This window comes from Serinus canaria, chromosome 2 (assembly GCF_022539315.1).
Source record: "Serinus canaria isolate serCan28SL12 chromosome 2, serCan2020, whole genome shotgun sequence".
Classification (NCBI taxonomy): domain Eukaryota; kingdom Metazoa; phylum Chordata; class Aves; order Passeriformes; family Fringillidae; genus Serinus; species Serinus canaria.
Window position 1 is genome coordinate 99,921,017 of NC_066315.1, and position 26,101 is coordinate 99,947,117.

The 26,101-nt window shown below is 37.7% G+C and overlaps 1 protein-coding gene across 2 annotated transcripts in view; it reads left to right on the plus strand.

The window, feature by feature from the left end:
• PIEZO2 (piezo type mechanosensitive ion channel component 2) overlaps positions 1 to 26,101 on the plus strand; it is a 288,278-nt gene that overhangs the window by 75,837 nt on the left and 186,340 nt on the right. For both annotated transcript variants that reach the window (XM_018908712.3, XM_030232978.2), the window contains exon 3: positions 25,571 to 25,696. In XM_018908712.3, the coding sequence (XP_018764257.1) occupies positions 25,571 to 25,696 (126 nt within the window). The remainder of the gene's footprint in view (positions 1 to 25,570; positions 25,697 to 26,101) is intronic.

Below are 26,101 nucleotides of genomic sequence, written 5' to 3' on the forward strand. Positions count from 1 at the left end.
AACTCTATCATCTTCCCTTACTATTTTCTGTCTAGTTTTGTTGTGATTGTTTTTGTGAGTTTTGGGTTTTTTAGGGGGGGACGTGCGTTGTTTTTGTTGTTATTGGATTTTGTTGTGTTCCGCTTAACAGCAGAAATAAAGCTGAATTAGATTGTTAGAAAATTTAGAATGACTGTTATTGAACAATGGACAGGTTCTCATTCCTGTGTTGCAGTGTATAAGTCATGGTCCCTTGCAACTATCTAAAATACTTGTATTTTTTTCAGAAATTTCTTGGTATGAATGTTTCTCATATGAATGTTTCCATCAGCTTCTTCACTCCTGTTTTCCTAAACACCTCTGTAGATATATGGCCTCTCACCTCAGTAGCAAGTAACCACTTTGGGCAGATCGTGGATAGGAGGTTAGTGATAATCTCTCCTTGTACACTCATATAAAAGCTAGGGGTCAAGGTTCTTCCATTTCCTTTTATTGAGGGCATTAGAAGGTCTCATGGAATAAGATCTTTTACTGTATTGCCTGGAAAATACTTGGCTTGACTGTTCTTAAGCAAGCTATCTCTGCATTCAGATATGTGACCAAGAGAATATATTCCTAAATAAATATATTTATGAAGAAAAATCTCCATTTTGTAAAGATGGGATCAGTTTTGGCTAGACGTTTTCCTGTAGCAGGTCAGCCAAATTGTAGTTGGCCTCCATTGATACTCAAAACCAGCAATGGTCTGGACCTGAAACCAAATGGAGTGCAATATGTTTTGGAATTATTGGCTTTCTCTGGGGACTGTGAAATCAGTCATTAACTTCACCAAATGTGCAACTTTTTCTTACAATTGAATGCCCCTAATAATTGGTCTTAATCTTGAGCCAAAAATATCAGCATCAGTGGGTACCAGGGAAGCCACTTCTTATTACATATGCCCCTGTGCTTGACTCTTGCAGGAAAATGATGATTGGAAAGAATAATTCCTAAAGCAGGGTCCATTTTGTTACTACAGCTACTGGTGCTCATCAGCATCATAAGCACTTTGCAAGCCATATGAGGTAATTGGTGGTGTTATGTGCTTAAATCAACAAGGTTCATTATGCAAAAAAACTAGTTGGAGGTTTTGCTGCCCCCTTTGCTGCTTCTGACAGACTGAGTTTCTGTACAGGAGAAATACTGTGTAGGCAGTACAAATATGCTTTATCTTCTATTAGGATGATCTATTGTGTCTTAAACTTGAAATTTTCTTCTGTGAGCCTTTAGTTTCATTTCAGCACAAAAATATGACTGTTTAGAGAAAACCATTTCTAACCTCAGCTTCGTTATTTGGTGGTTTAACCTTTTCCACATCTGCAAAACACAAATGACCGATGTGTAGCTGGAGACAATGCTCTGATTATGAAATAAGGACTTGGGTGAGGTTTGGCAGCCAAACCCGGGATGTGCACTCTTTAGTGACCTCTTTTTGTCTCAGGCATATGGGAAGGAATAAGTTACTGGAATAAGACATAAAAATCACGCATTTTAATGCAATATTGAAAAAACATTTTACATACAATTGTGTAAAAACTTGTCTTAATATTACTGTTGTGAGGATATTCAGATGGCTAGATGAGTACTTCCTTGTGCTGTCGTATATGTACACAAAAAAATGAGTAACAGAAATAAATAAGATAATTCTGGAAACTGGATATCATTATGAAAGATGAAGGAAAAACTAGAGATAAGCCAGGTACAGGATTTACCATGGGAAAACACATTTTTTTTATTCAATACCTACAATTGAAATTTAAACTAAAACCCTCCTGTGCACTCCAGACTGCTTGAAAAGTGCTTCAGTGATTGTTTGTAAGCTAAACATTAGACCAATTTAGTAAAATGATCTAAATGTCTCTCACAGCCTTATAAAATAACAACATTTAAAATTTTGCTGACTTCCTCCTCTACCCAGCAAAACACATTGCTTTTTATTAAGACATATCTTCAAAGAAGACTATTAGATTTGGAAGCTGAAAAATGGATTTAGGCTGTGTCTTTGTCTGCTTGCTTTTAGATACTTAACTCTCACTTAAATGATATAACTAGATGCATGAGGGATCATAATTGAGATTCAGCAATAAAACTCATTATGGTGCTAGATAAAATCTTTTGTGAATGTTCTGCTGGATGTAATACTTCATGTAGGAATTAGGAAAATATATGGGGATTTTCCCCTATGAAATTTGTTAAAGATGCATCTATGCATGTGGATTTTTCATGCTGAATTCTCGTGACAACTATGATGGCTTGGAATAGGTACCACCACTTTTTGCTTTCTAAAATAGATGGCAGTTTTTGAAAAGCATTTTTCCACGTGCACATATATACTGCCCTTTAAGTGTTGTGAGCAGATACTTTGTTTGACCTTTTAAATCTGGGGGAAAGTTGCAGCTGGGAAATGGTAGCCTGTGAGGCTGATATTCACATGGCACTGGATATCATGAGGTTCATGAGTTGGTGCCCAATGCAGATTTGGAGATTGTTTCTCATATATTTCTTCTCTGATTGCTTCACCTCTCTTGAATTAGCTGTGCTGGCTTAGACTAAATCTTAGCCCTTTTGTCCTTGTGAAAAAAGCAAATTTCATGCTTCCTTCCATATTTAAAGAGGAGAAATCTGTGTGGCCTTAATTTAAAACTGCAAAAATTCATCCGAGTACAGATGCATGGAGTGCTTCATTGTAGGCTTGTATTCTACTTCTAGCTTGAAAATTTGAAGCATTAAAAAAAAAAAAAAGAAAATGTCTTGAGAAAATCTAAAATAATGCAAGCCAAATAATTTTCTTTATCTGTCCCACTCTTAAGTTTTTTTTCTGGCAAAAAAATGTTGTTTGTGTTCTGTACACATATGACACATACCAATGGCAGACATTTGCAAAAAAAGAAATTTAGAGGAAAGACTTGAGCTGCCGTGCCATTTAAAAACAAGCATAAATTTTCAGTACAGTGCTGTGCAATAAAATTACAGTGTATGTGAGACTTCAGTAACAGCTGAATTTTTAGAATAGCTTGGTCTTACTTTAAAATACAGATTGGGTTCCCTAAAATATTGTTAAGCTAATTTTTAACATCAATCCATTTTGACTATGGTGATTTTCAGATGACTCACATTTAAAACAGTTTTGCTTATACATGGGAGATAGTCTCTTTAGTTAAACTGCTGCCAGGATTCATTATAAACTCTACTGTAAGCCAAATAAAATTGAGTAAAAAAATTGGCCCGGCTCGAAAATTGCCGTGTTTGCTCAAGTTTACAGGAAGTGTGTGAACCATGAATGTTTTTTGGATGATACCTATCTTCTCAAAGTTAATACACCCAAACTAAAAAACTCCACCTACAACCTTTCACCAAAAGTAAGTACTTAAATAACCCTACTGTTCTTATTTTAAAATTTCACCTTGAAGTTAACACTGTCTGTTATTTTATGTTGGAGAGTACACAGGTAGACTCAGTAATACCAGTTATATTCCTGATGTCTTCCTTTCAAGCTATGCAATGTTTGAGGTCAGTTATTTACTGTCTGCCACAGAGCCATGCCAGTACATTTCTTGACTGGTGCTCAGCATTATGAATGCCACGTTGCTGGGAGCACTGCAGTCAGCAGGCTCCCAGGTCAGGTACTGGAAAACACAACCAGGCAGTGCAGCAGAGTATTAAACCAGATCTACTTCTTTCCCCACTCCTTGAGACAGTATTTTGGGATGACATGTGGTTTTAGCTTAGTAAGCTTCATCTATCTCCCTTTGCACTTCACAGAAAATTACAGCAAGTGAATTATTTTCTTCTTTGATAACCTAGTGCTGCATAGTAATTCAAGAAGGGCCTAAAAAGTTAGGATGGCAAAATGGTTATATGTGTTGTCAGTAAAATAAATTATTAATTTTTAAAAAATTTTGTTAATGGAGGGACAAGTCCATCAAGTGTTCATGCTTGCAGATGAAGACATCATTCCTGTTCTAGTGACATTATTAAATTATAACCATATTGCTAGCAACCTCTTTGTGTATATCTTTGTCCATCCTTTGCCAGTTTTGACCAAAAACTCTTTTACAAGACAGGTTTGTCTTGCTAGGGTCCTTGCTACTGAGGTCTGTATCTTTTCATTAAATCTATACTTTATCATATACCTTACCCGAGATACTACTACCAATAAAACAAATAAAAACCCCACTCCTCCCCACCCCATAAACATGTTAGACAAGGCAGTGAGGAACACGGTCACAAAGCAAGAATTATTTTTCAGAAATAGAGAGAGAATGAGAATACTTAACTCTGTGGAGACTCTGGTTCTCAGGGAATGAGTCACACTTCTACCAGGTTATAGCCAAGTCAAACAAATGATGTCCAACAGATGACAAAAACGAAAATGAGTTTCTCATCCAGAGACCAAATCCATGATTGTTATTCATAAATTAGCCAGGTCTGACCAATTAATCTTCTAAGTGCTTTAAGATAGTTGTGTGTTTTAGTAGTACAGGAAATAACAGTAGTGTCTGAAAAAGTGTTTCATTAATTTTAAGCAGAGGAAAATCCTCACAGCAAGTCCTGTGAAGTGGTTGGTGCTTTAAGAAATATATAAAAGAGATTATGGAGGGTAGACACCAAACTGACTCCAGTCAGTTCTAATCTGAACCTGACAGGTGATAAGGCATCCTGTAACCTGGACAGTTACTTCAGCCCTTTGGCCAACCATACGTCCGATAATTCCATGACAGTTTTCTTGACAGTTTTCTGACCTCCCTCTCACCCCGTAACTTTTTTTCCACTCTAGGGAAAAGTGGAAAAGTAGTTCAAAATTAAACCAGCACTGAAAGAAGTCAGGCTTTTCTGAAGACAATTCTGTGCCATATTTCTGTATTCATTTTGAGACCAATTTGAGACTCCTAGGTTTGATTGCTGACTGTGCAGTGACACTCATCCTAGGATATATACCTAAAAAAAAAAAGGCCACCTGGATTTCAGTGATATATTCTGCCACAGCATTTGTTTTGTTTTTTGGGGTTTTTTTTCATGTACTCCTAAGTGTGAAACAGCATTGTGGTTTAACCTAAAACCCACACTGTTGCTCTCTCACTGTAATGCATCACCCCCCCCCCACTCCAGTAGGAGAAAAAAAGGTAAATTTGTGGATTGAGATAAGAACAGTTTAATATCAGAAATGAAGTAAAGTTTAATTATCATTACTGTCATGTTAATAATTAATAATGTTAATAATAATGTTAATATATATAATGTTAATAATAATGTTAATAATAATAACAACAACGATAACAATAGTAATATTAATAATAATAATAGTAGTAGTCGGAAAGGAATAAAACCTAAGAGAAACAAGTGATGCACAAAACAATTGCTCGCCACCTGCTGATTGATTCCCAGCTTGTCCCCAAACAGCAATCTGTGTCTTCTGGCCAATTCCCTCTACTTCAAAAACTGAGCATGACATTCTGTGGTATGGAACATCCTTTGGGCCAGTTTGGGTCGGCTGTGCTGACCCTCTGAAATTTCTTGTGCACCTGCTCACTGGTGCACTAAATCCAAAACACTGCTACTTAGAAGAAAAGTAACTGTCCCAGCCAAACCCAGGGAAAACAGCATGGTGTGTTTTGAACTGTACTGTTATTCACAGTAGAGTGCCTTGAAACCCCAGCTGAAACTGATGCTACTTCCTTAGGCAGGAAGCCTACTCACACAAAGGCATATTCAAAGCTCCAAGCTGCTTCCTTACAAATAGGAGGGACAGAGCGTGGGGTAGGAAGCAGAAGGTTAAACACTGTGTCAAAAGTCAGTGACCTGCTCAGATGTGTGTGCTGTACCTAGCTGACTCTCAGCAAGCCTAAGTTAGGGAAATCATTAAAACTGTTTTGGTTCACAAGAGAATCAAGGAATAAGAAAGAACCTGGTAGTTATTGTACTGTGATGAGCAGGAAATATGAAAGGGAAGCTTGTAAACACACCCAGGCAGCCAAGAATATAGGCACATCTAATGAAAGAGGGTTGCTAAGTATTTGGGAACAATACTACTTCAAAAATGTGCACCCAATTTAGTTTTGTCCTTGCACTTAGCAAGGACAGATTGCACAAAGGACAGATTTTCAGAGATGCCATCCCTGAGCTCTTGGAAGCAAGTGATTAATTGGGAGCAACTGCCTGCTCTCACCTGCAGCAAACTCGAGTTTATTCTTGCTCCTCTCCTGCTGCCCTGTTGAGGCTCTTGTTTGTCCCTCAGCACTCTCCTGTCTGTTGTGGTCATGATGTGGATCAGAGATTCAGAGTGCTGCTTTCTGCACCACTGTCCTGCTGCTTGTGTTTTCAGGACTTTTTACATTTTATTTAATAGCATAAGTTGTTATTGCCTGATAGGAAAATAGGATAATTATTGATTTTATATTTTTTTTAATTATTAGAGCTGGTGAGAGAAGCTAGGTCGTTTGCAGTCCTGGCCACATTAATTATTTTGCAAAGACTGGACCTGTGCAATTCAAAACCTGACCCTGGTTCCCACGCTGTTCATGGTGGGAGAGGAGATTTGCTATTCTTCTAAACAGTGACAATATGAACCTCTAGGACTCAGGGCACAGCTGTTAGGTCTCTGAAAGGAAAGAAGGCTGTTGAAGTTACAAATGTGGTATTTGTTTTAGAGGTATTTTACTAGTCAGTTTCTCCCTTATCTGAATGTCCTGAAGTTTAAAGGCAGGCTGAAGGAAGTTCTTCCCTGCAAAAAAACGAAACAAACTCTTAAAAGTAGTGTTTTTTAAGTGAAAGTGTTCCTCCTTTTAAAATCCTACTGAAGTCTGAGAAAAGGAGATACAGAATGGTAATGAGCCAGACATAAAATAGAGCATTCCATCTCGATTACAGAATTCATCCATCTTTCCTGAGTCCATCTGGTAGCTAAAGATAAATCAGGTTTTTTTCAGTGGTTTTCCACTGAACAGTATTTTTGAGCCCACATTGGATGTTTGCAGAAAGCTTCCTCCTGCCAGACTTTGTCTTTGTGTTACCAGCAGAGAGTTGTACAGAACCATTTCATTTATGAGCTTGGATTGGAGGTGAGAAATGCTGTTTGACTGGGATGTAAAATTTCGGCAGAATATTGGGTATGTTTACTAATGCCTGTTTGTGTAAAACAGAGCATTGGTTCTCATCCTCTTTGAACAGTGTAGTGCAGTTGACTTCAGTGGAGCAATGGTGATTCAGCTCAAGTGTTCACCCTTCAGATTCAGCTTTAAATTTCTTTTTTGGAAGAGCTGCGTCTGTTAAATCTTAAATTAATATATTGAGGTGCTTCAGTCTAGATTGGCTGGCTGATTTCCTAAGCCAGTGCATTATGTTTCATTTACAGTATTCAGATTTTACAGACTGTGTAGGTTTTCTCTTTCAGAAGATAATAGATTTCAGTAAGAGAAAGAGCATTGAAGTTCTAGAAAAAAAGGTAGTGTTATGTCTCATTCTTTTTGTATGGTTAAGCAAGCAACATTGCATGATGACTCAAAGTTTCCCTTAACTGTCTGTCATCTCTTCAAAGTAATTTTGGAGGGCAGACACCACCTGTTCTGGGTTTTGGGCCCTTTAAGCATATTTAAAATTCCAGCATGTTTCTCTTCTGTGTTCAGTAGCCTGTAATTTCCAGGTAAAAAAAGGTCCTTTTAATTCACCATGCCATTTCTTCTGCATGACACAGATCTGTTTTTACGTTCCTTTAAAAAATTTATTTATTTAAATACTGTGGTTTTATTCAGCTCTTGTTTCTAGTACTTAATTCACCTTTCCTAAAATGACTTTACTAGTAATTAGCTACTCTTGGTTATTCCATCTTTCTCCTACATTATTTCTGCTGCTGGAATTTGGGGGAAGGAGGAGGAGATAAGCACACATACATGTGCATGGAAGATTTTCCTCCTTGTCTCGCAATGCTTGAACCTGAAATACACTTCTGCAGTGAATGGCTGCATTCCTGGAGTCTCTTCACAGCCTGCTTCTGCACAGACCCTTTTTAAACTGTGAACATCACTGACTTTTAACAGCATCATGTCAGGTTTCCCTCTTAACATGCCTGCTGGTACATTTACACTAGACAGAATCTTTCCTAAGTCTCTTCTTCTGCATTTCCATAGACTTTGAGACTTGGGATCCCTTCTGAATGCATAAAACCCTATAGTTAGGGTAATACTTCCATTAGCATGTTGTTTGTGATCAGACAATACACTATGTATGTTCATGGTATCTTTAATGATCAATTTGAGGTGTGCTGAGGTTATTAAAAGAAGAATTATGATTTTTTTAAAACTTCCAATAATGCAGGATCTAAATGCTTTAGAGAGTAATAACCTGGGACCTTTCTGATTTCCAGAGTTCTGCATATATTTATTCTAAATGCTTGTGAGGACCTAGACATGTTTTCTTAAACATACTTCTCTCTGGAAGAGGAACAGTGACGCATCGTTAAGTGTCTCTGACAGCTGCTGATTATTTTCAGAAGTCAGAATTTGGCTTTGTGATTTGTCAGTCATTATTAAATTTGAGGGTCTTTTGAATCATAGAATGGATTGAGTTGAAACAGGCCTTAAAGATCATCTAGTTCCAGCCTCCTGGGATGAATGATTATGCTGATCATATGGAGCTGCCTCTCTTCCCTAACTAGCTTTAGTAAGACGTCAGGAAATATTTAGGGGACTAGGAGTAATTGAGAGACAGATTGTAGATAATGATTGCTGAATATTTTTCAAAATATGAAATAATTTCTTTCTTATTCCTTTCCCTTTGTCCAGATTCCAGCTCTAGAAATTTCTAAGCTACTACAGGGCTCATGGATTCAAAGAAGAGTTTGTGCATTAGAGATGTAGGCATAAATAAGAGTAGCTGTGAAAGGAACCATGTGAAGTGCTAAGACCTTTGTGCAGGAGTTTGTGGAGAGAAGGTAGAATTCCAAGAGCAATTAGATGCCTAGTACTGCCTAGCCTCGGTATTAGATGTCCAAATAAAAACACTGCTCCTCAAAATCTATGACCAGCTGCTCGCTGACCTCAAGTATCTCAGATTCCCAATATGTGAGCTATCTCCAGCAATGCTCCCAGTTTGGCTTGGGAAGGTGGAGTTGTCAGGTATCAGTGTCACAGCTGTTGAAAGAGATGGATTCATGTCCCTTAGGCTGTGCCCCCCAAGGACAGAAGGCAGTGGGCTCAAAGACAATGGCAGGGTGTGGTACTTGGGTTAGTGATTACTGCATGAAAAGTGAGGACAGCAGTGATCCAGGACTGTGGTTCATCTGGTCACTGGAGGGTGCCTGCTGGATCCGAGCAGGCCCCTAGGTCTGGGCAGGCTCAGCCAGCAGCCTCTGATGGTGGCGCAGTGAGAAATGGGATCTAAATCCTCTCCAGCAAGGGAAGAAGGTGACACTGAATTGCCATCAAACGTGAACAAAGAGCTGGATGCTCTGATGTCCCAGAGAAGATTCCTGAGCACTGGCAGTGGATGGAAGGCCTGAGAGCCTTTGAACAGTTCAGTTTGTCATTTTCTTGTGGGGCACCCTCTATGAACTTATTTGTTTCCACAGTGATGTCCTGCCTTTCTGCACATGATTTGACACCATTGTCTTACTGTCAGCAGCAGTGGGAAAAAACCTAAAAATTGAATGACAGCATCCTGGCATTCATCCTGCATGTAAATATGACCACTGAAACACTTACAAATAAATATTATCGAGGATTGAAGTGACTAACTGAGGGTGGTACTGTCAGTGCAATTGTCCCAGCCACCTGAGTTTTTGTAAAGAAATCCAGAGAGGATTGTTACTTGAGGTGCATCACTGCTGAACCATCTTGCAATACCTCTGCAATTATTACCAGTATTCTTTGGAAAATCTCTGTATTGCCAAAATCACAAAAATTCTCTGTGGACCTCTTTGGGTGTTTAAAAATGTCATCCTCAGAATACTGCAAATAGGAACTTTTTACTGTGTTCCAGTCTGTTAGCCTTTGTGTTTTCGTAATTAGGTATTAAATCAGTCTAGGAAATTAATATTGGTTGAACTGATACTGTTTTGTATTAGATTTCTGTGCATTTTTCCTAAGCAAGACATAATGTTAGTGAAAGTTAAGCCAGAGTTGTACTAATTATGTAAATCTCAAAAACATGAGTTCAAAATTAAAATGTAAAGGAGGCTCCTTTAGCTTAAAGACAGAGAAAAGTTTGGCCAAATGTTATTCATACCTAATGGAGATTGACTCAGCTGTAATTAAAATAACTAATGTACTTTCATCTGAGCCAAGGTTTACTGTAATGACTTAAATATGTGGGATCATGTCTTGCTGATATGTTCACAATAATTTCATTACAAGATGGCTAGGATATACTACCATGAGGTGGCTACATAGAAATGTGTTCACATATGAGCAGACAAGGCTGTAAATAAAAATGTTCGTTCCTTCTGGGAGTTACTGTAAAATGCTTTAAAAAAAATAAATAAAATTTACTCCTTTTCTGAAGATTCATTACACTTGTCTGGAAAGAGTACAGTTTTCTGTAACTAAGGAACAGTTGACATACACAAGGAAACGTGGTATAATAATAAAGGAGAATACTGCTTCTCCCAGTGTCTGAGGAGAGCAGAAACCCAGAGAGCTGTTCAACTACTGTCATGGCAGGCTGTCTCACTCCCAGTGTTTGTGTTGGGCGGCAGCGGAGGGTCAGGGAGTGAAATATCTGTATTACACTGCTGGAAACAGCTCCTGTTGACAGTGAAGCAGAGCTGAGCTTCCAGGGGAGGGCATGCATGTCCCTTGTGGGACGCCGAGGTGGAGCAGGCTGGTCTGGTCCATCGTCCCCAGTGCTGGGCAGCATGGGCAGCAGGCAGGAGTTGCATGTCTCACTGCAGGGTGCCCAGTGCAGTGTTCGTGCACTGGAGCCAAGGTGGGGTGGTGTTTAGGTTTTAATACCCCAGCGTTTGGGTGTGGTTCAGCACGTACCTGAAGTGATGCTGATGCAACTGCGTGTGCCTGAGCGTGCTCAGACATCCATACAGGGAGAGCTGTCCATTACACAGAGGGATCAGATGTTGCCGTGGTGGTGTTTGAACACAAACATGGCTATTTTAGTGTTTGCAAGGCTGCATCACTTACATGTGGCAAAAAGCCCTGAATGTGCTCCAGGGGTTGTCCCCAGCATATGGCCCTGAAATGTTTGTAGCGGGATTTTCTGTCATCTATTGCACAAACCCCATGCTTGTATGAAACCAGTCAGTTTAGTCCTCCTTTGAAGTGTCACTAGCACTTCAGAGGATGCATGCTGATGCTGTGTGCTGTTGCTGTTCTTCCCCAAAATCCTTTCTCTTCCTGCTATTTGGTAACTTTCTATAAAAAAAATCCTAGCAAATAGTTTTTCATTCAGAGGAATAGGTGCTGTAATAAAATCAGATGCTTTTTTTCACGAGGAAATGTTGATATTTGCCAGTGTGGAAATTCGTCACTTTGCCATGTGGAAAAAAATATAAAGAAAATACCTAAACTTCGGTAAGCTCAAACTAAATAGTTTTATTTTTGATTTCTTGAGCTGTACAGTGGCATTTCATCCTTCTTGCCAAGTGTTGTAAAAGTTCCTTTAGCAACTTGAATTTCAGCCTGGATTTTTTAACACTGGCAATCAAGACTAGAATCAGACTTCCACTTTCATGAGCTTTGTGAACATTGCTTCATATTAAATATTTTTAGTATGTTGTAGATTAAGAAAAGGTCTGAATTTGTCTGACTGGAAAATAGCTTAGGCTACTGACTGTACTGAATACAGATGTGTTTTATTACAGGAGTATATATCTGTAAGTTTGTAGCGCTGGGTTTTTTTTTGTTGTTGTTTTTTACACTATACGCCAGAGTTTTAGTTAGGATGCTGGAGTATAACACCAAATGCACATTTTCATCTTCATTAATAGGTAAAAACTTTTTGAATTCTAAAAATGCTACAAAATTCACAGAAGTATGATTGGTTTTTGACACCTCACTTTATTATACACTAACACATCATGTTGGAATCTGAATTATTTCTTTGTAACTCAGTTATACTTCAGTCTTACAGACCAGTAGCAAAGTATTATGTATGAGAAAATGGAAACAGGGAAATATTTAAAAACAAGACTAAATTTTAAAGTGTTTTCATTTTATGTTAAGTATGTGAAACAGCCAAATGACATTTACATTTGATTCTGATTGTGATGTAGAGATAATGCTGTATGAAGCAAGTGTCCTTTTCCAGTGTCCAAAATATGCCATGCTGGAACTGTAGAAGGGAAAGTGTTTTCTTACAAGTCTAAACCTGGATGACAAAATGGATTTGGTATAGTTTTCCCTCTCAGTATACAAGTAAGACTATTAACTTTACTGTAGGCTGAGAAAAGATCGTCCGCTTTACCTGTAATTATGTGAGCAATATATGTTTTTTACTTCTGCATGTACACAACTTTGTATATACATATATGCTGCTAAACTGAATCATGCTCATTCTTGTCCCCATAAAAATTTCAAAATCAAGCTTTGTTTCTTATTTCATAAAAGTATTTTTGAGGTTATTCAAAAGTAAAACCAATCTATATGAGTGAACATGCTTCAATTTCTTTCATATTAAAAGTATTAATTCTCTTCTTATCCTAAAAATACTTGCATTAAGAACTTTTAGGAATTTTTTTGTTGAGTTTTTCCAGTTTATTCATTACAAGAGTAGTAACAATGAGATTATGCTAATTGCAGATTAGATTTTACACTACTTCAATGATGTCAGTGCAGTGACTTAGAGGACATTCAAAGGTCACATAGCCAAACAAAGGTTTTCTTCTTGCCTTCCCCACTTGAATCTCCATGTATGACAGATAAAAAATAATTCTTTGATTGCTTTTCTTTTTGGAGAGATAGACAGAGATAACTCAGGTTGGACCCAAGCTCAGGCTATCAGGGACTTTTGAAGACTGAAATTTCTATTGCCCCTTAACGTTCAACAAAAGGTACAAAGTGCAGGATCACAGGGATCTTTTTGCTCACACTCTATAGCAAAGGCTTGAAACTACTTGTTGTAAAGTTGTAAAGAAAAAAGGAATATCTTAACCCTTTATATCTGGCATAATCTCCACATTTTATGCCTCTTAATGATCCCTTTGTTCATTTGGGAGGTTTAGTTCTTTGTTGTTTGTTTTTGATGTTTTGTCTGCAAAGACGACATTGGTTACCATTTAAAAATCATGAAACCATTTTAAAGCCATTAAAACAGCGATCTATTCTGCTGCACTTCCTTGCTTTGCAGAATGCTAAAACTATGCTTTGTAAAACATGGTACTACATACATTCCAATCAATCTTACATACCCTTTCCATATTGTTACTCTCTCTATATGTTGACTTTCTAGTTCCATACCTAGGTTTCCTACCACAGGGAGAAGTATTTAAAAGTTGTCCATTAGCAACTATTCCTAAAAAGCAGCTACAAGAAGAGGTGTAAATGGTGCAGCCTTCTATTCTAGTCCCTAGTGATTCTTGCAAGAGTTGTCTGAGCTTGTTGTCCCTCGTTCTGTCCAGGGGATGATTCCAAATCCTTCTACCAGAAAGGCAGATGTGTGAGAAATCCCAGCTGAATTGCAGTGATGTCTCATATACCACTGCAGAGGCCTCTTGGATCCTGAAATGCTGCTTGGACAACAATCGAGCTACATGTGTGCAGAGCATGGATGCCAAATTCAGCTTCAGTGTTGAAGCAGTTTTACTACATTTGGCTTCTGGGTTCCCATAATTTTTGATGTACGTGAAAGAATGAAACTACGGATCCTTTTATGTCTACCCCAGTGGACAAAATGCCAGACATATTAGATCTAGTTGGACATGAGCATTACTTAGCCAAGGTCTTGCAGTGAATGCTTGGTAATTGGTTAGCCTTTGAAAAAACCTTGATAAAATCCCAGGGGACTGCAGAGAAGAACTTAAGTATTTATCTTAAAAGACTGCATGTACTTTCTTTTGGGTACTTTTAATGTGTGGATTAAATAAGTTCATCTATGACAAACTTGATTCATTGTTAGGCAGTCATTCTTACTGTAAGTTCCAGGTACTAGACTAGATAAATTGTGTTTTGAGATAATTTATTTATTCAGAAGCAAGCAGATAAAACTTACAGTCTTTGAAAATATCTGGTGTGACAAGAGAATTTTGAGGGATACTTCCTGTACTGGAGATAGTTGGAATTTCCAGATAAATATCACATGTTCAAGAGGGCATGCATCTGGTAACCTTTATACATTCAGTTGCATCTCTGAGGGAAAAAAAATTATGATCCCTTTAGTCAGTGAATGCACTGGTTTCCTTTTACCTCACTGGTATTCTTCTGGGATGAGTGTATATAAAAGTGAATTTTAAAAGAAAAATAATCACATGTAGGAAAAAACACTTGTCACAGAGCTGACATTGGCCCTTAGGGATGCAATCGAGGGCTCGTGATATGTGGATCTGTGGAAATAATTACTTCAAAGCCTCAGCAGATAGAGAAAATAGATGTGAACATAAAGGAATAAAATGGAGAGTGAATAGATCTTTGTACTGCTGTATAAAGCCATAAGCTGGCTGTGTTTTGTAGTGGTAGAGCTGCCTTATCCCAAAGGGACTGTAGCAAAACTGGAGTAGAATTTAGAGATGGTTTACAGGGATAACTAAAGTACATGCAGCAGTGTCTGAGGAACAGCTAAGCATGAAGGGGCTCTAGCTGAGAAAAAATGCACATGGAAGACTGAGAGATACAAATTCATGGGTGATGGGGAAAGGATGCAGAGTGACAAGTTTCTCTGTTTCTCATAATGTGAAAAATGGGAAGCAAAAGGATGTTCTTCATAGAGTGAGCCATTGACCTGTGGCAATACACACATCGTGTGTGCTGGGAATTCACATGATTGAGAAAGGGACTGGGGAAGTCCACAAGGGAGATTTTTCCTGAAAAGATCTGGTTCAAGCAATCTGAAAAATATTAGAGACTTGGAGGAAGTATTAATTCTTCTGTGCTTACCTTGAACAACTGTTTACACTGCTGCTGATTACTTGATGATAATGGGCTTTTGTTTTGTATGGATATCAATACAGAGGTTCTTAGCTTCTGTTGTGTTCACAGTTTCTAATGTTTTCACAGTGGGCTGCAGAATGATGGATATTTCAGATGATGAGTTAGTTCCATACCTGGCTTGGTTTTTTTTCCCATTTTGACATGTCACTCTTTGTAGTTTCCTTTTCATGAGTTTTAGTTTTCTCAGAAACTGAATTTTTTCTACCTGCTTAAAAGTAATTATGAAAATTTTAAGGTAAACATTCTCCCTTTTTATTCTAGGGTTTGTTAAATCCATGTAATTAGAAATGTCAATACGTTTCTTCATCCAAGATTTATGCATTAATGTGCACCTCTATCTTTCCTCCCCTCATAGTATCAACCATTCATTTTGTTCACAGAAGCAATTTAAGATTTCATCGTGTCATTGCCTGGTAAGGATTCTGTCTTTTATCCTGTGTCTGGACAGTTGCCACCAAATGCCTGGCCCATGGTATCAGCCATCCTAAGAGGGAAGAGCATCACAACTATACATTTATCTGAAAGTCAGCTTGCAGGCATGGGCTCAGCTTACTGTAATGTTTTTTCCATTGTGAGAAACAGAGTAGAAGGGTCAAAATGGACTGTTTGATTCCCTGTGCAGTCATTGTCCAAAAACTACAACTGTTACTTTCATATGGAAATAGGATGGTTCATTTATGGTCCTGAGCTGTAGCCTTGTAAGGAAATTCATAGTAACATTTTTGTATTATTTCTGAAGTGGATTATTTCTGAAAAATTGCTTTGTCTGATCTACCTAGAACCAAACAGACCATATTACAGGTATGTTTTTACGCACAGAGATATTAAGACAGGAGAACTCTTGTGCATACATGTGATTGATATAATAGTGATAATACAGATGTAGTTGTTGTTCTCTGCCTGGTTGGCAGGATATTCTGATAAATGGCTTTTGCACAGCTTTTGAAAGAAAACACTAGTGGTGTCACTTAGGAGTTCAGTGTTTGTCACTCTTCCTTGGTATAAGCCTTTTGTGAAATGTTGAGCGATACTGTGATTTCTTCTTGCGAAGAAATCTACTATTTCTGTAAGTGCAGTTGAGTTCCTTGTTGTCTAGATTACATGTACATTTATAGACCACTCTCATGGTTTTACCCTGGCAGGCAGCTAAGCCCCACCCAGCCACTCACTCACTTCCCCACAGTGGCATGGGGCAGAAAGAAGAGTAAAAATGAGAAAACTTCTGGGCTTAGATAGTTTCACAGTAAAGGAAAAGCAATATGCACAAGCAAAGCAAAACAAGGAGTTCACTAAAATGGTCTGACAGGTGTTCAGTCACCTTCAGGAAAACAGGGTTCCATCACATGTAACTGTGATTAGGGCACAAAGACTTTAACTCCAAACCCTACATCCCTCTTCCCCTAGCTCCACATGTTGGGCATGACACCATACAGTGTGGATGGCTGCTTTGGTGATTTCAGGTCAGCTGCCATGGCTGTGCCCCCCTCCAGCTCCTTGTGTACCCTCAGACCGCTTGCAACTGGACAGAAAAATAAATCAAAAGTTACCATTAGCCAAAGCTGGTACATCCCAAGATGATGATTCCTCTATTCCCATGACAGAACATCTCCCGTAAACCTTTGGCAGAAGGTTGTTCCTTTGAAATATTCGCCTGAATTTTATTGAGAACGAAGTTTCCTGCATTATCTAAATTTTCCTTCTAAACATTTCTCTGGTTTCCATAAAAATTTCCAAGGTCTGGTAGGCCTTACCATTTTCTATGGTAACTACCTTGACACTCCTGCACATGTAGTCCTTACCTGACTGTCTAATTATCAGCTGTGTTTTTGTTTTTACCAATTTGCCAAGCATGTGAGTCAGATTTGTTGGTCTGTGGTTCTCTTACTTCCTGCAAACTCTTTCTCTACAGAATTTTACAGAATATACAACATAGTTAGACTCTTAAGAAGTTTGTATTTTATTTTCTTAGAAAAACACTGAGTTTTGGTGAAAGAAAAAAAATTACGGAAAGCTATCAGGTAATCTTCCATTTGCCCACAGAAACAAGTGCTTTGAAGATTATTTTTTTCAGAGAGAAGAAAGTGTCATGGTTTGGGTGGCATACAGGCATCACAGAATGTTCTCAAACACCAGGAAACTTTTAGAAACAAATTTCTAAAGAAAGTAATTTACTTTTCCATCTTTCTGTCTTCCCTGAAGCATCTGTGATAAAGGGAGAGAATGATGCTATGCCCTTGTGGGGGAATAGAGTGTAAGAGAATAGAGATAGTGCAGAAGGCAATCTCATCCCTGAGGAGTTGCAGCTGCACTAATTACCAAAGATTAGGAACAGGCCTGCCCTTAATAGGCCACAGCTGTCTCCAACAAGGATGAGGGCTGTAAAAGAGTGAGTTAGCTGAGTGAGAAGGGAGTTGGAGTCTGTTGATTGTACTGTGAGGAGCTGCCCGTGAGAAATCATCAATAAGATAACAACACAGCCTTGCATAGGTTATTTCAGCTCTATGTTGACAAGAGGGCTGTACATTTTTGAATGCAAAGTTGAAATGCCAATGCATTTCAACTTGGGGGCTCTTGAACTGGGTCATGAGCTCCCTTATGTTGGGCTAGCGATACTGATATTTAACTCTTTTGCAAAACTTCTTTCTGAGCTGAAGCAGCTTCTAGAGCTTCTGGGAAAGGTTCTGCTAAAGGTAGAAATTCATACCACAGCTTCCATTCCCTTGGGAAAGCATCATGGCATAGGGTTTGGTTTGCCATAGTTGTATCAGCCCTATTTACATAATTTTCTAGCCTTCCTCTCTCACCCTGCCCTGCATCACATTTGTTTACTGCTTATGAACAAATGTGGGTAGGTATTCCAGAGTGAAAAATATTCTTCTTTAATAAGTACAGATTTTTTTTTTTAATGTGGTTCACCTCTGTAGTATGTGCCCTGCTGCAATCTCCCATTACTTGGTAGTTGTTTGGCCTCTCTGTTGTTGAAGGAATTTTCTATTGGGTAATTACCTGCTCTTTATGACAGCGATAGAGGAATGAAGAAACCAAGTTGCAAGCCCTGCTTCTAACAGACAATAATGACTGAATTAATTTGAAATCAAAAGAAATATTATCTGGTAGTGTTGAACATGGAAAGGCTAGTTCCTCAAGGGAGGGAACTGGAACTCTGTATTAAAATTCTCAAGTCCTCTTGTGAAAGAACAGCTCTGACTTAAAATTTCTCAGTAGTATCTGAGATCATGTTTATTTCCCATATTTAGCTTGGTGCAGCCACCTGTCAACTTATGAAGCAGACATCGAGTAGCTGTTATTTGCTTTGAAAGCTTATGAGTATCATCTGGAAAAAAATGAATGGTCAAGTTCTGAGTCTTGTCTGAAAAAATATTTTGTTAAGAAAATGGGTAAATTTCCTGTGTAAACTTGCAACTCAGAGAATATGAGTAGCTTGAACGATGGCATTGTCTATTGATGCAGAGGATACAGCTCAGATCTAGTAGAATTCTGGGCATGAAAACTTCTAGGAAAAACAGGAAATCCTGCAAGAAGTTGGAGTAAGGAGACATTTATTATGCTATGCAGCATTTCTATGTTTTCATTTCTAAATATTTTTTTTTAGTTACACATAGCATTTTTGACTGTGTTTACCCAAGTCTGGTTGGCACTCCTGCAAAGTGTCTATCTCTAGAATAACTTTTTTCCTTCTTAGAACTCTGTAGTATTTTTAAAAGAGAGAGAGAAGCAAAAAGAGAAATGTGAGGAAACTGGTTAGTGTACGAATATACAACTGAACCAGCATTTTCTGTGCAAATACATAGCCTGGAAAAATGAATCTTATTTTACTTTAAAAAGTAAAATTTTAAGTTAATTACGTATCTTGTGATAAACTGTTGCAAATTCATGCGGCTCTATCATCTATGCAATATTTCAATTTGAAATGCAAGTGAATACATGATAGTACAAAGAGCTGTTTGAAAATGAGGGAATAATGGATTTTTTTGTAAATTTATTAGAAATTTTTTCTGTTGGTCACAGTTGTACATTGTGACATTTGGCTACACATGGGAATAATGGATATTTTCAGGAAAGCATGGACAGAACTGTTCAACCATTGCAAAGCTTTTGATGAAAATTCTGAATCTAGAACTTGTAATTCCGTGCTCGGGATTTCCATGTGGCTGCTTGAACACGCACATTTAAACATAGCCAAAATAATTGCACGAAGTCTTGAGCTGTTGTTTGTGGATACACATTTTGAACTTTGGGTCTGGATAGCTACAGGATAGACAATGGCATTAGTTGCTCAATATTTTTGTCTTGCTGCTGGAAATCCAGTGAGTAAACCAAGTGGATTTGTATTTTTGCACTACTGATGTCTGCCCACTTTTAAGGCTTTGGTAAGTTGATATCCTCTGGGTAGAAGATGATGTTGAAATATAAGATACTCTTTGGGGGGAAGGGAAATATTAATGCATTTTCTATTAAGCTAAATATAAATATAGATGTACTGCTAACTGTGCAGTGGAAGGATGGTAGCACTTTCAGTAGCACTTTTTAAACCATTCAAATAATTCATGGCAGCTTCAGGATGATTTAAGCATTATCTTTTTGAGTCTACTTAAGGTGTTCATGTAAGACTTCATGAATAGGAGCTGATATGCAGATACTTTGCTTGGTGGATCAATGACTTGCACAATATAATTGCACAGTGTACAAAGCACACCATTATCAAATTTTATTCTTAGAATAGTCCTTCCAAAAAAATGGCCTTCCTCTATCAATTGTTGATAGCTTTATCCCATTGCTTCAGCACTCAAGAGGCCAAACCTCTAAGCACAGCTGCACTGTCCACCTAGAAATACAATGGATATTTTACATCTGGGAAACACTGTTTAGTAACAGGTGTAACTGTCTCTGGCAAACATTTAGCATCCTTCTTACAGAACCTGAAACTGGAAGACATTGTCTGTCTTCACATCCAAACGTGCATGAGGACTTGAAAACAATGAGATTATGCCTAGCTGTAGGGAGAACTAGAGAAAATTAGCCATTACAGACATCTAAAAGGATTTGGCTTCCACTGACTTGAAAGCTGTGTGATTTAAGGCTGGGTCACATCAACTGTCAATACCCTAAGAGTGAAGTACTCAGCCTTATTTTATGAACCTTTTATGTAACAGTGAGAGCCCTTCAGTCCCTGTCCACGTGGTCAAAGATGTGTATGTGTTTAAGTGCTTTCTAGGACAGGGCTAAATTTCTTTGTGCCTTGCAAATGTAACCCTGTATTCATCTGGAAATGTCAGCTGAGTTTTGAACTCGTAATTGAACCCTTTTTTCATCTTGCATGGTCATCAGGAGGTGTCCTGCTGCGTTGTCAATTAGTGTGCAATAGTAGCAGTCAATTCGGGAATGGGAACTGGCATATGTTCTTTGGTATCGCTGATTGCCCATCCTGAAATACAAAGTTTTCCTGTCCAGTGGAGGATGGATGTCTCAGTGCTTGTTTCATTCTTGTAAACTTTGCTTGGTGTGTAAATTTAAATGTGGGAAGTTATGTTTGGCGCTTGTGGACAAAGTGTCTGATGTTCATGCTGAACTTAGTGATGACATTTTCCTCATGATTGCCTGGAACCATCTATATTTTTATTGCCTCTGGACCTTTGGCAGAAACCAGCTTCAAATCAGAACTCTTTTCTTGCATTTATGTCAATAAGGTAGTTGTGGTATCTTGAGACACTTAAACCAGAGCTGGCCAAGGGTGGGATTTCTTTTATATGGGAAATTATGATGTTTTGATTTTTTTTCTTGCAGATCATATTCCTCCAAAACTTCCAGATTTTTCCAAAAGGCATGTATTGTGAATTAAATGTTTTCCTAATTTCCCACCCCCAGCTGCCCCAGTCTGCAGTTCAGATGGTGTTGAAAGATTCCTTTTTGGAACCATGGAGCAGGAGATTTGTCTCTGGACCCTGGTTCCATCTGGTCTCTGAGGTGATGTTAGGTTTCTTGATGGAAAGTCAAGTTAAGATTTTTCAGTTTCTAGCTGAAATAAATTCATTGGGACTGTGTCTGTTTGTGCTGCAGAAGTTTGAGCTCTTTAGTTTCAAGTTTGTCACTTAATGATGAAGAGATTTATGGAAAAAAAAAATCCCGAATGGCTGTAATAGAGTACTTTTATTAGGTGAAATGTCACTAGTTCAGGAGATAAATGCACATTAATATTTATCACTCACTGTCTGCTATCAGTGATTATTATATGAAAAATTGCTTTTGCTTTGGTATTTAATCTACTCTGATCTGAATAGAAAGTGTTGTGTAAAAAACTTCCTGAACATAGCTATTCAAGAAGAATTGAAAGTGTTTTACCAGTTTGGAGTACAATATATGGCTAAAGAGATGTTGGAAATATCCCCAAATGAACAAAATTCAGAAAATGCAACACTAAGGCTACATTTAAATAAAAAAAACCAAACAACCCATGCAAAGTAATAGAAAGTTCACATAAGACACCCATATGCTTACATCTGCCTTTTAGGTGAAGCTATGCAGCATATGTATGATAATGATGATGGAATTACACTGCTGAAATAGTAAACAGTCTTAAATTAATTTTTAAATTCCATTTTTCCCCCTGTGTTCTCCCTTTTCTGATAACATTACAGCATTCAAATGGATACAGACCCTTTCAACTTACCAGCTTTGCATAGAGATGCATAGCCCTGTTTATTAAAAAAAAAAAATCAAGATAAATTGTTAGCAGTATTATTCACTTTCTTAGACTCAACAAATTCTTTGTCATGCCCCATAAATAGATCTCATAGGAATCATATCCAACTGTATCCTTTGTAATAGCCTAAAGACCCATGGCCATATAAGAACTAATATATTAGTTAGTGATTTTTAGGCAGGTCTCAGTGACAATTGGCCATTCAGTTATCCCATGTCCCATCCTTATGGTAGAAGCTCTGAGGAAGTTCCAGGTGTACAAAAAAATTCTGACATACTCTTGCTGTTTTAGGGAAGAGGGTAGCAAAAAAGATCAGAGGATTACCAGGTCTAGACATGAAAGTACAAGAATTTTTCATTGTTGTTGGAAACAATGTGGGTAGCATGTTCCAACCTTGTGTTTGTCAGTCATGGTGTCAAGAGGTGCATGTGTGTGTTGGAGGCAGCAGTCCAATTAGAGCACATTCAAATAGTTGTACTGAGGTTACATGCCTGTGGCTGGGGGGGACATGCCATTACTAATCCAGCTCTTGGCTGGATTACCTTTGAAAAATAAGAAATTGATTCCTCTTCCATGTGTGAAAAGATTTTGGCCCTCTTGAGTCCAGTTTAATGTTGCATCTGGGCTGAAGAGAAAGAGGGTAATGAAGCCTTCACATCCTGTCTGGCTTCCTGCAGGCTTGATCAGAGGGGAGAAAGCCCTTTGCCAGGAGCTTTGAGACATGCTGGGGTACATTTCTAGAGCTGTATGCCAGGCTTTTGTCCCACTGGGTGCCATTAGAAATGACACCTGCAGTGACACCTGAAAGCAAGCCCACTTTTCTCAGTCCTTCAGCCCAGTTCTGAGACAAATGTTCTCTCTCCTTTCTATCCTTCATAGTTTTCAGAAGTTGTTTGAGTGAAATCAGAATCCAGTGCTCAAGTTCCAAACCGAGGTGCTGTGCCATGAGATTTTTCTTTTTTTTTTCAGTCTTGTTGGTCATACAGAGGCCTATACATTTAGAAATGAAGGAATTGATATTGTGAATTCTGGTATCGGCTGGGGCAATGTTCTCTTGCACATCTGTTCCCTCCACACAGCTTCCTGAACAATATATATCTCCTTCTCAGCTTCCATTCATGTCCCCAAGAATTTTTATATTAGGGCAACTGAGACTTTGAGGTATGTTTTAGCAAAGGCATTGTAAAATTGTGAGTGAATTAGAATTAAAAAACAAAATCTTTCTTCCTCATTGCAAGAATCTCTGCTTTATTTCAGCTGTCTCTTTTCTCACCATCTCAGTTCTGTACACATGTGGTTAATTTTTCCTTTGTGCCATTTAGAACCAAGTTTCCAGTAGAAAGAGAAAAATGTAAGTAAAAACATAGTTAAGTGGGTTTACCCAAACCCCACTATGAATTGAAACTCATCCCTTTTCCAAATCTGTCACTTCTTCTTCCTTAACATAAATTACGTATTCAGTAATTCACTTATTTTAGCACTCCCATTTCTCCCAAGTTGTTGATGTAGCTCCAGACTTTTGAAATCCGGGTCATAATATTTCTTACTTTTCTCCAAATACTTCTAGTTTCCAGTTTCTAGCTTCTGCTGGCACAGATGAATGTGGTGCAAGCAAAGTGCTCCTGCTCAGTAGAATCTGATGGTGGTCCTGTCCCACTGATGGCCATGAAGGGAGTAGCCCTTGAGGAATGCTGTAACGTGCTCTGAAGATACTTTCCTGCCTTCCAGATGTGTGTTTATCCTGCCATGTTTACCAGTACACTGAGAGACTATTTATTATCCTGACTGTCAGTAGTCCTTTTAGTTTTTTCCTAGCTTTGTGCAGAAGGAGATATTTTTTCAACATTTCAGCATTTGAAGAAATGTATTTTCAGCTTTACTACAATTCTTGAAAGATGACAGCTGGAAAAGAGCTTTTTTAAATAAATGGTTTGCTCAATTAAAATTCAAAGATTTTTGTTTTCAAACTTGAATGAAGTGAAGTCTAAAACTGAGATATATTTTGGAGTGATACAGAAATACTGAAAAATAGACCTGACAGTTTGGGAATTGAGTGTGCATTGACTAATTGTGTTGTACTTTTTCACTTTTGGATGCTGACTCAGACCTTTCCATCAAAAAATTTCAAATCCACTTCCACATGAAAAATCTGTTGCTTGATATCTATTAACTCCCAAGCACTGAGAAGAGTTTGTAACTTAGAGCTTCATAAATCACCAGACTGTCTTTGAAACCTAAGATTTTAATATCCAGTCTTTTTGATGTAATGCTCACCTGGGTTGTCTCCTTTCTGTGTGAGCTCTGGTGACAAAAGGGAATAGATCATACAAAGCACAGATCTAGAAAATGTATCTTCCTTTTTGGATTGCAGAAAATTCATACATGGGCTTGTTTGATCCATTTTAATTGTTTTTGTAAAAATTATTTCCTACATTAAAAAAAAAAAACAGGGAAGTTTATTACAGACATTTGGTATTCAAAATCTGCGCTCAGGATAGTGTTATGAAAAATTTGAAGTCGGATGGAGGGGGAGAGTCCATTACTTTCTAAAACTGTAGAATCATGCTTATCTCATACTTTGCTTTATAAACAACTGTTTAGGCCATTGATGACCTACGCTTCAGCTATAAAAAATCTAAAATTAAAATCTGGTTTATTGGCTAGATGCACAATGTGAGCCATCATCTTCTTTCTAGTAGTTGTGCATAACAGTTGCTTGCAGAATAGGTATGAACAGAACAGGCTGCATGTAGAGTGAGCATTTCCTAGGTATATTCTGCAAGTTCTCCCCTCCATAGCCTTGGCCTGATTTACAACCTTGGATAAGAATTTCAGTAGTGATTTTTTTTTAAATATGTAAACTAAAAAATTAACCTAAAATGCATGAAGCAGGTGGTATAAAATCTAGGTTTAAAAAGTTTGGAAGTAGAACTGTTATTGCAGATAGGTCGGGTAGGGTGATATTTAATGTTGTCTTTTATCAGCAGTTCAATTTTCTCTTGAAGATACATATTTCCTGAAATACTGATGGTTTACTTTATTTATTCATACCTTGCAATTTTGGCTGCCTGTGATTAAGCTGAGTGTTTTCTAGAGGATTTATAAGGCATTTCTAAATCTTCATCAAACATTTTCTGTTGGCTTTTGAATAGACATCCAGTAAATCACAGAGGAACTATGACCAAATGTGTCTGGCACAAGGTTCTTCAGTGTATACTGAAAATTATGTTTAAAACTTCTGAAGGAAGAGGGCAGTTGGCACAAAGCAAAGCATTCACTGGAAGTATGTCTATACTCTTGTGCCAAACTGAGGTTTGTGTTATGCCCTCTGCCATGTCATAATTTTGTAAAGAGTAGTAAGATTAACAGTCTTTTATGTTCTCAATAGTAGTAGTATGATTCAAGTTTTGTCTAAGTACCAGGTAATATGTTGGTAAGCAATTGTGGTGTTATTATTTATGTAAAATTCTTCTCTGGAGACTTAAACTTTTTTCTTTAATTAAAAAAATAAAAGGAAAAATTTGGCAATAGCACTCATTGTGGTTTGTGATTAAAGAGTACTCAAAGAAACTATAATTAAAGTGTGATTTTTACTATAATGTTGACCATAGGGGAAAATCATGATTAATGTGCAACTAACTAGTAAGAATATCCTTGGTCAGGATATTTTTATGGTTTTATACTGAAAATCTTTAGCAATGCTCAGAAATTCACCTATTATATGCATGTATGTTTTGTCTTTTAGGGCATACAGGAAGATTATTGAAATCTCTGTGTTTCACCAGTCTCTCATTTCTGCTGCTGCACATCATCTTTCAGATTACAATAAACAGTCTTGAAGCTGCAAAAACTATTGAACCTGGTTTTAACTGTGAGTAAAACATTTTAGATTTTATTAGCATTTTAAATGTCCAAATGCTTCAGTGGTTTGAAAGGTGAAGGGTTGATAAGAAGGCACTTAGGTTTGTGCTCCTGTGGGTTTGCAGCTTGCTCTTGTTTTCCAGCTTTTTACCTTAAAAATTACTTTTAGTAAGGTAGGAAGACTAGAAGGGCTTAAGAAACAAAAGAATCTTTATATAACTATTATATGTGTGTATATATATATATATATATATATATATATATAAAACTGTTTTTTCCCACCAGAGATGCATTTTCTTTGAGCTTACCACTGACTACTGTTATGACTTAATCTTTTAGGTTTTCTCAAAATCACCTCAAAACCTGAGGAAACTACTCATTTCTGTCATTGGATAATAATTAAGTGAATTATTAG